We start from the raw sequence: 14936 nt of genomic DNA, 5'->3' as shown, positions 1-14936 counted from the left end.
TACTGTTTATTTGTTAGACTAGTTCCGAGGTGTTGATGCCAAGGACTTCACACCTAGACTAGGATATTGCTTATTATATAGATCTCCTGTGTATGACTCTTAGCTATTTACTCTGACTCTCATCCTGCTTTCTGATCCTGTACTTTTGCCTATCTGCCTTCTAGTTGCTGAATTCCTACCTGAATACAGATTACTCTCTTGTCTCACGATTCTGTATTGATACTGACCTCTCTGTTGCCAAAACTTGCCTGTCAGGCTACTCTACTCATCAGTGGGCCCTCGCCACTGGTGAGGTGCTAGCTTTACCAGCGCCTCTGGTGAGGTTATTATTTAGTGCAAGTCCTGGTTGTGTCTCCTAGGCTGCAGTACAGTCTGACTCACCCGCTCCTATGGTGATCACTCAGCTGCAGTACAGTCTGACTTACCTGTTCCCAGGCTATCACTAGTGCAGTACTGCTTGTGTCTTACTCGGCTGCAGTACATCCTGAATCACCCGCTCCACAGGAGTTTCGGCCTCTTCGGTATTATTGTCTCCAGCTTTCTGGAGCTTGTACTCTAGTGCGCGCTCTGTGTACTGATAGTACCTCACCAGCCCTCTGGTGAGGTCTCATTAAACTATTAAAGTTACGGTTGCACCAAATCACTACACACTCAGCTCCTTGTCTGCTATACTGGTATTATTGGTGATTCTGCAGATCACACATAATCAGGTATAGCATCTGTATTATTGGTGATTCTGCAGATCACCACATAATCAGACATCTGAGCTACGACACAAGACCGTTACACTTACCAAGTAAAAGCCAGGTGGCCACCAAGAGAGTGGGCCCAACCAAGAGAGTGGGCCCAAAGCTGTTACCTGCCCATGACCCCACTTCACCTTGATCCATCTCTGCTTCAGGGAGGAACATCCATAAATACAGACTGTACAATTATATTCAGAGCAGACATACAGGTGATGACATAAATGCCTAGAACAGCCTCCCTGTGCTGCGAGGAATACTGGCCATGAGGCAGCAGCATGTAATAACAGGTGATTATATCCTAATCCTCTGGGAAAAGGACCAAGATGTTCTGCTATAGTCTAATCATGTGTGACATAAGCTACAGCAGCTACACAATGTACACATGGAATAAGGACAGACTGTATTATAGATGGAGCTGGCGGGAGACAGGAACGGCTTCCAGGAATTCTGGGATATTTTCCAGCCTACCGTTCCAGGAATCCTCTATAGTAAAACCCTACTGTCTCTGCGTCCCGTGTCCCTGTGAGTGTCCCATCTGCACTCTGCGAATGTGCAGAGACGCAGAGACAGTGAGGGGGAGTGACGTGAGCCGCACGGCCAAGGGGCGGACCCACGAGCTGGCCGGCACGTGCGCGGCGGGCGCATGCGCAATGAAGACCTAGCTCATTTTTAAACGGGCTTAGGTCCACTAGTGGTTTATAAAAACATTAAACATAGTAAAATGAGCAATGCTGACCGGGCAAAGAAAAAAGATGTAAAGCAAAAAGCAGGTAGTATTCTCTTTGCATACTAACGATGAGGGGAGAAACGTCTGAACGGAAACTAAATCAGTGTTGCCTAGCAATATGCATAGCCAGAATCTGTAGCTGGTGCTGACACTCACTTCACCAAAAGGAATAACATGCCAACATATGCAAGGAAGAGAGACAATACGTGGTGGACAGCGTTACTGGAAATTATGAACATAAACAAATAACGATGTTAACGCTTACATAGTTACATATAGTTATTTGGGTTGAAAAAAGACATACGTCCATCGAGTTCAACCAGAGAACAAAGTACAGCACCAGCCCGCTCCTTCACATATCCCTGCTGATCCAGAGGAAGGCTTTGTGAATTAAGAGTACATCCGCTAAGTTTGGACACTTGTTCTGCCCATGAAGTACTCCTCATACATAAAGGCTAAGACCCTTCCTCATTAATAAACAGACCCACGCCCACCACGTGCGAATTGTTTCAAGAACTAAATCATGTCATGCGCATGGAAGACCTCCACACTGAAATACAAGACAACACAGAAGCCTTTGTAATTAAATGATGCGGTGTGGCTAGACTTTAGGGAAGCTGATAAGGCCAAGGAACTGATTGAATCTCCTTGACATCCACATATTCTTATCCAAATAAACTAATCCATAGACCTTGGGAAACTATTGCTTTGATTTGTCCTGGGGGCCGGAGACACGGCACGCCACCTATTTTTTCATTTCTTAATCATACATTCTTTCCTGTTTCTCCCTTTCCCTCTTGTCTTTTCTTTCTTTTCTATTTACCTATCCTCGCACATGGATTTCATCATGATTTACTCAATCTGTGCATGATGCTACTTTAAAGAGAACCCGAGGTGGGTTTAAAGAATGTTATCTGCATACAGAGGCTGGATCTGCCTATACAGCCCAGCCTCTGTTGCTATCCCAAACCCCCCTAAGGTCCCCCTGCACTCTGCAATCCCTCATAAATCACAGCCATGCTGTGAGGCTGTGTTTACATCTGTAGTGTCAGTCTCAGCTGCTCCCCCGCCTCCTGCATAGCTCTGGTCCCTGCCCCCGTCCCTTCCCTCCAATCAGCAGGGAGGGAAGGAATGCAGGCAGGGACAGGAGTTCTGCAGGAGGCGGGGAGAGCAGCAGACTGACACTATAGAGATAAACACTGCCAGCTCTGACAAGCTGTTTGTCAGCAGCGTGGCTGTGATTTATGAGGGATTGCAGAGTGCAGGGGGACCTTAGGGGGGTTTGGGATAGCAACAGAGGCTGGGCTGTATAGGCAGATCCAGCCTCTGTATGCAGATAACATTCTTCAAACCCACCTCGGATTCTCTTTAAGATCCCACAAATTGATGATGAGGCAATTTGGTGTCCACTCTTCTGCAGTTCTTTGATTGAACTTAACAACTCTGGTTTATCGTGTCCTTTCCAAAGATGATGTGTCCCAACTGTTACGATAAACCTAACTGTCTATCATCATCACCCACTTTGGTTACATATGTCTGTGTATTATCAGAGCAAACTGTTATGTACTTGCATGTATCATACATGTATAACATTATTATCTTTTGTAAGCAGAATGTTATACTTTCTGTAAGTTCTTTCTCCTTTTGTTGCCTTGAAAAACTTCAATAAAAAGTTATTTACAAAAAATAAAAAAATAAACAGACCCACCATGTTCTCCCCCTTTTGTGACTTGTATATAAGCCTCTAAAGATATCCAGAAGGTTCTCTCTTACCTTTGGGCATAGGAAGGCGGTGGGGCTGGTGGAGGTGAAATTTCCTGGGCAGTAGAATCCAGCGGCACACAGTCCGGTGGGAGAACTTAGACCACCACTGGCACAGAAGTGTCCGGCATAGCAAGGAACGCAGCTATCCACCGAAGAGCCACCTGCATGGCGAGACAGGAGTGCAAAATGCCAAAACACCAAATTATGCCTATCCAGATCTGCTGATCATGGCAGGGTTCATACAGCCAGACAGTGTATTCAACCTTTATATATTTCTAAGCATAGTTCTACCTATGGATACATTTTGGTTGACCGTGAGATTTCTATGAAATTGATCCACGTTTCCAGTTAAAAGGCTGTCCTTAGTTTTTCCAAAAAGTCAATTCCGCCAATTTACAATGAGCATTTTTACTTTGTGGTGGGAAAGGGGAAATCATCAAATTTTTTTACACTAGACTAGACCTACCAGCAAAGGATTGTGGGTGAGAATGGAAGTAAGCCAATAAAACACTACCTGTGAAACTCCTTCACTGGCTCATAACATAACATTGCAAGAGCGACAGGCTATCAACAAAAAAACTTAAATGAAGGACAAATGTTAATTAAACAATCCTATAGTTTAATAATGAATGTGAAGAATGGGAGATAGAATGGACAACAGGATTTTAGGTACAGATTGCCTATGTACATCAGGAAGATCCAACAACTTTGGTACAAGCTTATGTCTTGACGTATAAGGGTTAGCTCTGCAGGTCACAAGGATATTGGCATGGCATCATTAGTTAAAGTTAAGTATTTTTGGTTATTTTTTTACTTAATTTTGACCCTTTGTGGAAATGGGTAAGGGGTACATTAGTACTCCTACATCCATTTCTCTTGGGGGGGTGGGCATCTGGCAGTCCCCTTGTTAAAGCGGACTCCCAGATAACACCATAAACCACCGCTCCTTCCCCCGGCCCAGCAATTCCTCTTGAGTACCAGGGATGGGGAAGTGCCCCATGGTATGGACAAGGGTTTTTGGGAGAGGGTCGTGGAGCCTAACATAATGAATTCTAGCTATACCAGCCTGCATTGGTGAAAAGGAGTTAAGAGGCTTGGATGGGGGTACCCTAAGCTGTCAATTTTCTTAAAATGTTTAAAATTAGTATACATTACAAAGCCCGGGAGTTTAAACACCATGGTCTGGAAAAGAGGGGCAGCAATGCTTACTCCAAAACCCTTCTCAATACCATGGACAAGGGGCTTTTCCCCAACTCTGGTGCCCTGTGTAAAGTACAGTAAGTATACAGAACTCTGAACTTGGTATATTTTAAAGTGTACTACAGCAATATGCATTATTTTTACCCTGTAATCTGCATTAAAGTGACCCTTCACAGACTGATATAGTTTAATCACATAATTTACCAGTTCAGGGAGAATCGGTTACCTGTGGCGTTCTTCAGTGTGCCGGCAGGGCAAGGCTTCGGAGATGTTGTCCCCTCAGGGCAGAAATGGCCAGGAGGACACAGGCCATTGAGGGGGAAGTACAAGGATTTCTGGGGTATGGAGTCTGCTGCCTCCCCTTCACAGTAATATCCCTCTGAACACAAACCTGCCCAGAGCAAGAGGAGAGTAACAGTGAGACAAGTGGGACAATAATAACAATGAGGAGGTTTATACTGGGTGGAGGAAGGTGAGCATGGATCCTGTTTGGAGCCGTGCTTATTCATTCACAGGCTCTTAGATTGGCTTTGGGAACCCATGTTCCCGTTCACCTAAAGTATTGCTTGCAAATTTTCGCCAAAGTCATTTTTTTTTGCATTGAAAATGCTATTTTCGATTCAAGAAAAAAAGGTGTCTTGTATTTTTCGGGGTTTTTTTTATATTTTTCGTCCATTATCCCATTGATTTTCGTCAGCAGGTAAATTGACACATTGCAGTAACAACTTAGGTTCATGTAGACATATTTTGGAACGTGCTGACCTGTGCCAAGGACGGGTGCAGGAGGGTGACCAGGGGGTGATAGGACTGCGCGACAGCCGTTTCGCGCCGGTGTGGCGCTTGTTCACGTGCAGAAGGACTTCTGCACGTGAACAAGCGCCACACCGGCGCGAAACGGCTGTCGCGCAGTCCTATCACCCCCTGGTCACCCTCCTGCACCCGTCCTTGGCACAGGTCAGCACGTTCCAAAATATGTCTACATGAACCTAAGTTGTTACTGCAATGTGTCAATTTACCTGCTGACGAAAATCAATGGGATAATAAACTTGTCTTAAGGAAGCAGTGCACGGACTGTCTTGTGTGTACTGTAAGTGAATTGATGATTTTTATAGCCTGTTTGCACGCTTCCATGTATCAAGAACCAGGTTGTAGCAAGGAACAGGACGGGATTGTATACTAATATATGGTGCAGCGGACCTATTTGCCCCCCCCCCCCCCCCCATTACTGAGTGCCGGGCAACCAGCATCTTCTGTGTACTGCTTTTTTATATTTTTACAGCGAAACAAAAATTATAATTAATTTTACAGCGAAAAATCATGAAAGACGCAATAATGCAGAAAAAGGATACTTCTACCGCAACAACATAAATAATGGGATATTGTTTACCGTAAAAATTAGTGAAAGCGTGAAAAATACCAAAATGACTTTTCAATTGAATTTTCGCTTGAAAATCGAATTCAACATTATTTTCACAAAAATGAATGCGAAAAGAACATTGCCATTTTCGCTCATCTTTGTTCACCGATCCCTGCCGAGTAAGTCTGGCTGTGATCGAGCGGCGTGACTTACTCCAGGATTGACAGGAAGTGCCTGTGGGTCCTCTTTGGCGCATCGAGACATAAGCTGGACGCCTATATACTTCCAGTTTGTGTAAACAGGTTATTACAGTTCAGAGCTGTAATGATCCGCTCAGCTGTCTGCACAGGCAGACAGCTGTTTGACCATTCTTTAGGTCTGAGTGTTGCAGGTCTCTGGAAAAGAGACCTGTCTTCGCTTTGCAACTTTCAGAGTTGCTCTGCTGGTGAGGAATTTGCATATACTTGTCATGCAAATTGTGTAGCTGCCTCCTTTGATGGCTTGCAGTATAAATACCTTTTGCTCCCAGAATTCCTTGCTGGTCATGATGGTTTGTTCCTGCTAAACTCTCCTGGAGTGTCAGCCTTGCTATTGTTTGCTAAAGGTTATCTTAGAGTATTCCTGGAAACTGCACTAGGCATCCCTTCTAGTGCAGTCAGGTTGTATTATCTGTATTGCCTTGTTCTGTCTTTCTATCTCGATTGTCTTGTCGCCAGCGGTGGTCGACAGGAAATCGTTCTGTCTGTCTGGGAGTGTAAGTCAGAGCTGCGGTTGCTACTGGCTGCTCTATCTATCTGGATTGCATTCGACCTAGTGGTAGTGGCTGTGCTTCCTTCTGTATTCTGCCTTAGGGGTGCTAACCAGAGCAGCGGTTGCTACTGGTAGCCCCATCTGTTTGTCTGTCTGGATCGCATCTGCTCTAGCGGTAGCAGCGTTGGTTCCTTCTGTATCTCTGCCTTAGGGGTGCTAGCCAGAGCAGCGGTTGCTACTGGCAACCCCACCTGTCTGTCTGTCTGTCTGTCTTGTCTGGTACGAACGCTTGCAGTAGGCTCGGTGAAGTACCGTTTAGCAAGCGTTCGCGTTTTCTATTTCGTGTTTGTGTTTCATTGGTTAGTTAGGGTGGCACGCTTATCACTGGGTGCCTAACGCGCAGTGATCGTGCTTAAACGCGTTTGCTGTTGCGAATGAGTGCGGTGTTTGCGTTTAGCTAGCGTTTGTTATTTTCCTTGATGTTCTGATTGTTGTTGCTTGCTGTGCCTTTCTTGCTACTCTCGTGCTCTGTCCTGCTCGGTCTTGTGTCACTGTTGGCAATCGCCAGTCTTGCGATTGCGTTCCCACTTCGTTTCCGTTGTTGTGTGTTCACCGTCGCTGGGTGGCGACTAGATTGGTGGACACACATACATTCTGTCTCTGTGCTCTTTCTTTACACTAGTGCTCTTTGATTCGGTCTTGTGTCACTTTTGCAATCGCCACTCTTGCGATTGCGTTCCCACTTCGGTTCCGTTGTTGTGTGTTCACCGTCGCTGGGTGGCGACTAGTTTGGTGGACACACACATACATTCTGTCTCTGTGTTCTCTCTCTTTAAGGGCTTTCTTGCCCTGCATTGCTTCAACTCGTACAATTCCCATCTGGCATCTGTGGCCGTGCAGAGGCTGTGTTCATCTGCACTCCACAGCTCCATCTGCCGGTGGGAATCTCCCTCCACAGGTGCATTGCACCCAAGCTGGGTTCTATCAAATTATACGCTTGTGGAGGATTTCCGCAGTGTCAGTGCGCATTCTGTGCACTGACCACTGAGATAATTCCGCATTCGTTACATGAGCATTCTTAGAGAGTCCGTTGTCAATCTTACCATCCGGCTCGGAGTTGGCCTCTCCTCTGCAGTATCTACCGGCTGGGCAGCGTTTACAGGAAGCCAGCGACAGAGCGCCCTCTGCAGGATTGAAGGTGCCGGATGGACATGGCAGCGGTGCCGCAGTCAGGGCTGGGCAGTAGTGACCTGAACATAACAAAACATTATTCACATTATCCTATAGATCTATACGGTAGGTTGTTACTATGCAATATATTACAGTGGGGCAGATTTTTCCATACCACTGATGGGACAACTGGGGCATAGATGGTCAAAGAGAAGATCTATACGGAAGGGTGTTACTATGCATTATATGACAGTAAGGCAGATCACTGATACCACTTATGAGACAACTGGGGCATAGATGGTCAAAGAGAAGATCTATACGGAAGGGTGTTACTATGCATTATATGACAGTAAGGCAGATCACTGATACCACTGATGGGGCAACTGGGGCATAGATGGTCAAAGATGCTAAGTATTTGGAATTAAGCATAACATTTGCATCAACTCAAGTTTACCGGGTAATACATCTTTAAATTGTAGCAAAAGTGATGCAAAAGTGGACGCTTTTCAGGGCAAAGAATCAGAATCCACTTGCAACGTTTTCTAAACCTGTTTCAGTATTTCAAAACTTATAATGACTATAACCATTAATCAAGGGCTAAAAACTACAAATCACATTCACCCCCCCCCCCTGCAAAATTTTCGTGGGGCCCTTTAATATTTCATACCCCTTCCCTTGCCAACCCTTTGTGCCCCTCACGGCCTGGGGGCCCATCTTGCAGGGGTCATAGTAAGACAAGTGTGGCCATCAGGATCTCCGCACCCATAACAAGTGCAGCCACACAACACCTGATGTGAAGGATGGGCCCCTGTATCAGAGGAAGTGAAGTATGTGGGGCCCCCTAAGGGCTCCTCCCCTGTAGTTACACCCCTGAAGCCTTCAGTATTTTTTGACTGGTGGAGCTTACTAAATACCTCCACCTCTGTTCCTCTGTTATCGACTATAGACAATGATATGCAAATGATCCAGGCTTGCATGCATGATTTATGCAAATTATATGCTGTTTGAAATTGGGCCAATTAGGTGAACTTCCTGTCGATATTGCTTGGTCCAGTTCTAAGATGCATAGGATTTGAGCTAAATATGCATGAAAGTCATACTTAAAGAGAATCTGTACTCTAAAATTCTTACAATAAAAAGCATACCATTCTATTCATTATGTTCTCCTGGGCCCCTTTGTGCTGTTTCTGCCTCTTCCTGCTGCAATCCTGGCTTGTAATTGCCAGTTTTAGGCAGTGTTTACAAACAAAAAACATGGCTGCTAACCAGCATGTGATAGGCTGAGAGGAGCTCAGTCTGTGACTCATACAGAGCTTGGAGAGGGTGTGTATAGCCTCTGCCAATGACAAGCAGCACAGCACATTCCACGCATTCCAGCCTCAGCCAATAGATCCAACAGAAGAGAGAAGATTAGATCATATAACAGAGATAACACAGCCACTGTGCAACTAGAAAAGGCTGCAGTAACACAGACCACATTAGAACAGGTATAGGAATTTATAGGATAGAAGAAATAAGGCTGAACATTTTGTTACAGAGTCTCTTTAATAGCATCTTATTTATTGTATTCTGTACAGCACCACAGAAGATTATAGCACCATATAACTAAAGTAATACTAACTCTGTACTTTTAATCATAGCCCCTGAACAAGCATGCAGATCGTTGCCTTTTCTCTAATAGTTCACCAGGGAAGTCTGTGGGGCTGATAACCCCTCCCACAGCGTGACATTCTAGCCATGGCTATGACATTTTCTGGTCTGTGAACCTCAAAGCATTATGGGATATGACAAAAATAAACACCATTTAGCCAATCACATTGTTAGTGGGTGTGTTTAGAGATATCAGCATTTTGTGCTGTTCGCTTTTTTCCTTGACTTCCAACACTAAAGCTGCTGACCTGCAGGCTCACGGGGGATCAAAAAACATGAACAAATTAAGAGTATCAATCCCTGATCTGCCTTCTATTTTTTAACTTCTCACTTTGCATTTATTTCTTCCACTACTATCTTTTAGTAGGGTTCCTCTTTAATTAGGAATCATCAGGCAACCCCCCCCCCCCCCCCGCTGTGCTTACCCATACCCAGAGCTACCTCCAGCCCCTTGCAGCTGACATTTCCCCCACTGCAGTAGTTCAGCTCCTGCGAAGTACACCTTGGATAACGTGGGCTTGATTGACAGCAGGCTCTCGCGGCGCAGTAGAGGACTGCATCGGCAGGGAACCAAGGGGCTGGGGGAAGCCCCGGATAAGTAGAGGGGGGGGGGGTTGCCTGATGATTCCTTTAAAGAGAAACTGTAACCAAGAATTGAACTTCATCCCAATCAGTAGCTGATACCCCCTTTTACATGAGAAATCTTTTTCTTTTCACAAACAGACCATCAGGGGGCGCTGTATGGCTGATATTGTGGTGAAACCCCTCCCACAGGAAACTCTTGAGTACGTACTCCGGTCAGTTTCCTGTCTGTGAACCTTGCTGCATTGTGGGAAATAGCGGTTTACAGCTGTTTCCAAATGCCAAAAAAACATGCAGCAGCTACATCACCTGCCAGCAGTAAAATGTCACCATGTAATAAATGTCAGAATGTAAATCAGGAATTTAAAAGATTTTACAATGGGCAAACACTGACTAAATCATTTATACATAATTATTGTAAAAATGAAGCACTTGTTTTATTACATTATTTTCACTGGAGGTCCTCTTTAAAGAGACTCTGTAACAAATTTTTTAGCCTTAGTTGTTCTATCCTATAAGTTCCTATGCCTGTTCTAATGTGCTCTGGCTTACTGCAGCCTTTCCTAATTGCACGGTCTATGTAATAAATCTTATCTCCTTTCCTCTGTCGTGTCTGTCGGGCTAAGGCTGGAATGTGTGGAATGTGCAGGGCTGCTTGTGATTGGATAGAAGCGATACACACCCTCTGCAGGCCCCCTGCACACTCTGTATGATTCACACACTCTGTTTATGTAAGCCTATCACAAGCTGGTTAGTTTGTTTGTAAACACTGCCTAAAACTGTTAATTACAAGCCAGGATTGCAGCAGGGAGTGGCAGAAACAGCACAGAGGGGCACAGGAGAACATAAGGAATAGAATGGTATGCTTTTTAGTGTAAGAATATTAGAGTACAGATTCTCTTTAAAGGGGAACTTCAGCCTAAACAAACATACTGTCATTAAGTTAGGTTAATTAGAATAGATAGGTAATATCATTTTTTACCCACCCTGTTTTAAAAGAACAGGCAAATGTTTGTGATTCATGGGGGCTGCCATCTTTGTCATGGGGGCAGCCATCTTTTTGGTTGAAAGGAGGTGACAAGGAGCAGGAGACACAGTTCCAACTGTCCTGTGTCCTGATTACCCCTCCCAGCTGCACACACTAGGCTTCAAATGTCAAATTCAAAATGTAAAAAAAAATAATTTGCACCAAAACAGCAGAACGAGAGCAACAACATCAGAAATCCCATCATGCTTTGCACAGCATCAGGGGAAAAAAGCCCGGGCAGTTTTCTTCTGTGCAGCTAAAAATGAGGCTTGGATAAGAGAAACAAAGTTCTGATGCTGTGATACTGTTAAAGAAACACCAAGCCTTTTCAGTGCTGCTGAGTCGATTTTTAGTCCGGAGGTTCACTTTAAGGAATACATATCATCCATGACACTCAGTGAGCTCCCAGGAACAGGTTAACCAGTACAGGCAGTAAGCATGTGACTGGTGGTTGCCAGGGGTAACATTTGTAGGACAGATCCTCGTCATGCAAGTATATTGGGAGTCACAGTAGTTATTGCTACCTGGAGGGCAGGTGAGGGGCTGCACAGTGGACACCTGCATACAGCTGCTCCCGGCCGGGCAGGGAAGGCACACACTTGCCCCTGGCATTGGGTTGAATGTCCCCGGATCACATGAAATCTCCATGCTGGTCCCGCTGGGGCAATAGAATCCAGCTGGACATCGATAGCCATGGACGTCGTCCGACGGACAGGAAACAGCGCTGCCTTCTTTACAGACATATCTACAGACACAAAAGTACCTCCGTCACTAGAGGCAGCAATGTCCCACCAGAAGGTGTCACTAACTACTACTGCTGAGCTCAAATTTCACATCATTGTCATTTTTACATCAACATTTTTAATTCACGTATAATGCAAAATCATAATGCAAAATGTGACATTTTGGGCAAGTGCATAGTTAATGTTGTGTAATATCATAATTATGTTTTGTAATTTCACGAGTATGCAAATTTGAAAATAGATTCTTTGGGGAAAAAATGTGACATATTCTTCAAAAAGACCTTGTAGTTTTTGAGAAAATCGATTTTTAAACATTCAAAGTGAAAATAGTTCTTAAAAGGACAGTGTGGGGTCCCCTTTCCCAAACTTCTTTAACCTCTTCAGCGGTAATGACGAGCTCAGCCCGTCCATTACCGACAGGGGGCACCGCTCAGGCCCCCCTGGGCCGATTTTCATATTTTTTTTAAAACACGCAGCAAGCACTTTGCTTGCTGTGTGTTCGGGACGATCGCCGCCGGTGCGCCGCGTAACAGGCCCCCCCCGAGACCCTGTGCGCAGCCTGGCCAAACAGTTCCAGGCAGCGCTGAGGGGTGGATCGGGACTCCCTGCGACGTCACGACGTCGTTAACGTCATTCCGTTCGTCGCCATGGCGTTCTGAACGGGATTTCCTTTAGGGCTTCCCCAGCCCTAAAGGAAATCCCGTTCAGAACGGGATTTCCTTAAGGACAAGTGCGCCGGCGGCGATCGGAGGGGTGGGAGGGATGCTGCAGGGTAAGGGGGAATCATGTAGCTAGCGCTAGGCTAGCTACATGATTTAAAAAAAAAAATGCAAAAAATACTGCTGCGCTGCCCCCATGGCGCAATCAATAGAACGCCAGGGTGGTTAAATCCTTGTCACTCCTTCTGGCTGGTATAGCAACCATTCAGAGGCCGGACCCTATGCGGCTCTGCAGCCAGAGCTTTACCAGCCTGCATGGTGCATAGCCTGCATGGGTGACAAGGGGTTACAGAGGCTTAGGAGGATGGGCCCCACACTCTTTGTTTTCTCAAAATGTTTCAAATGTGTATATAGAACTTGTGTATGTATTAAAGACTCCAATTTTTATTTTATTTTTTGCATTTTTTCGTAAATCTATTTCCTCAAAAACTACAGGTCTTTTTTTTTTTTTTTGTACTTTTTCCCCCACTATTCCCCCTACTACAACCATTCTGTTTTCTGCAAACGTTCTTTTGGAATTCACACAAAAAAAATCACACAGAGGCGCTATTCGTGACCTTGAGACTATACTGTGTACTCCTAAATGTTTATTACCTGAGGAAGTGGGAACATACCCGTGAAACGCGTTGCACTGTTTGTTTTGGAGTATATTAATAAACCTGTTGTCATAAAACTGACGGTTTCTTCTCTGCTTTGGGGAGGCGAGTCCACCACCACCTCCTGGGGGATTTTAAGCCTTTTAGAACCTTTTATCTTGCTGGCGCCTCTGTTCACTCTTACAAAAAAAAATCGATTGCTTCATATGAAATTTCACGTAACATGCAACATTTCTGAATGTTTTATAAGAGGTTAATTGAAAAATCAGTTTACAACCCATAATTATGTCTAATTGTAATTACAAAATGTCATGCAAAATTTTGCATAAGCGAAATCAGCATGTTAAGATTATCACTACTGCCTATGTCTTTCTGCATATATCGTTTCTGAGCAGGGCCGGATTTACCATAAGGCACTATAGGCGCATGCCTAAAGGCGCCTAAAGATAAACATGGTGGCTCACTCCCTTCCCCGAGTGCCTTCTTCCTTACATCCCAAGTGGAGTGTCACTGAGAGGCTACTCACCCATCTCTCTGCATTCCACTGACATGATCACCCTTTAGTTGGAGGCACCTCTAGCTACTTAGTATTAGGTACCTAGAGGTACACTCAGTATTAAGGGACACCTGTGCAGAGCAGGGACAAGGTCCTCCAGCACCCAAGGCTGAGACACCAAAGTGCGCCCCTCCATCCCTCCCACCCCAGCCGTCACACACTGATTGCTATTACACTGATTGCTAGACTAAGAGGGCCACAGGGCCCACAACCTCCCCAACACCTTAATATCTAGTTATCTGGCTTGCAGTCACTGCTATGTATCCCCTTTTCTTATTTCTTTCTGCTTCATACACAATTAGGAATGACAGCTGAATGAATTGTGCGCCCCCTCCTACACTGCGCCCTGAGGCTGGAGCCTCTCCAGCCTATGCCTGGCCCGGCCCTGCACCTGTGGCTATCTACACAGGGCAGGGTGTACTAAATAAAAATAATAATGAGTATTATGGTCAGATACCATAGGATGCCTTCACAGATACTGAGAAATCCAGACCTGACCACTAGGGAGCGCTGCACTATATTATAGGCTGATAAAGTATTATATGTATTAAAGATATATGGTCAGGTACCGCAGCACACCTACACAGGTCTTGAGAAATCCAGACCTGACCACCAGGAGGAGCTGCACTGTATTATAGGCTGATGGTGTATTATATGTATTATAGATATATTGTTAGATACCGAAGGACACCTTCACAGGTCTTGTGTAGTCCAGGCCTGACCACCAGGGGGAGCTGCACTATATTATAGGCTGATAGTGTTTTATATGTATTATAGATTTATATTCACATACCGCAGGACAGCATCACAGGTCTTGATGGCTCATGCAAGGAGGAAGGGGGGGGGGACAGTATATTAGGTAGGTTTAACCTCCTGGGCCGCCGCAGGGCACCGCTCAGGCCCTGGTGGTCCGATTTGCTAAATTTTTTTGTGTGTACTATGCGATCGCCGCCGCTCCGCCCACCCCCCCAGACCCCATGCGCAGCCTGGCTAATCAGTGCCAGGCAGCGCTGAGTTGTGGATCGGGACACCCGATGACGTAACGACGTTGATGACGTAGATGACGTCATCACGATCGTCGCCATGGCGACGGGGGAAGCCAAGCAGGAAATCCCGTTCTGAACGGGATTTCTTGCTTGCTCTGATCGCCGGAGGCGATTGGAGGGGGTGGGGGGATGCCGCTGCTCAGCGACTATCATGTAGCTAGCGCTAGGCTAGCTACATGATTACAAAAAAAAAATAAAAAAAAAATTAGTGCTGCGCTGCCCCCTGGCGGTTTTAATTGACCGCCAGGGAGGTTAAAGGGTTCTCTTGCACCTGTCAAAAAACAAAAACTGCCACTTACCCAT

At 45.4% G+C, this 14936-nt stretch overlaps 1 protein-coding gene across 1 annotated transcript in view; it reads right to left on the bottom strand.

Moving 5' to 3' along the window:
• LOC137522016 (neurogenic locus notch homolog protein 1-like) overlaps positions 1 to 14936 on the bottom strand; it is a 102863-nt gene extending 87927 nt beyond the window's left edge. The window contains exons 1-4 of the mRNA XM_068242034.1: positions 14933 to 14936; positions 7648 to 7794; positions 4664 to 4828; positions 3247 to 3398 (exon numbers count right to left, since the gene is read on the bottom strand). Of these exons, the coding sequence (XP_068098135.1) occupies positions 3247 to 3398; positions 4664 to 4828; positions 7648 to 7794; positions 14933 to 14936 (468 nt within the window). The remainder of the gene's footprint in view (positions 1 to 3246; positions 3399 to 4663; positions 4829 to 7647; positions 7795 to 14932) is intronic.

Source organism: Hyperolius riggenbachi, chromosome 6 (genome assembly GCF_040937935.1).
Source record: "Hyperolius riggenbachi isolate aHypRig1 chromosome 6, aHypRig1.pri, whole genome shotgun sequence".
Taxonomy (NCBI): Eukaryota; Metazoa; Chordata; class Amphibia; order Anura; family Hyperoliidae; genus Hyperolius; species Hyperolius riggenbachi.
The sequence above is the reverse complement of the archived record's forward strand: the minus strand, read 5'-3'. Positions and strand labels throughout refer to the sequence as shown.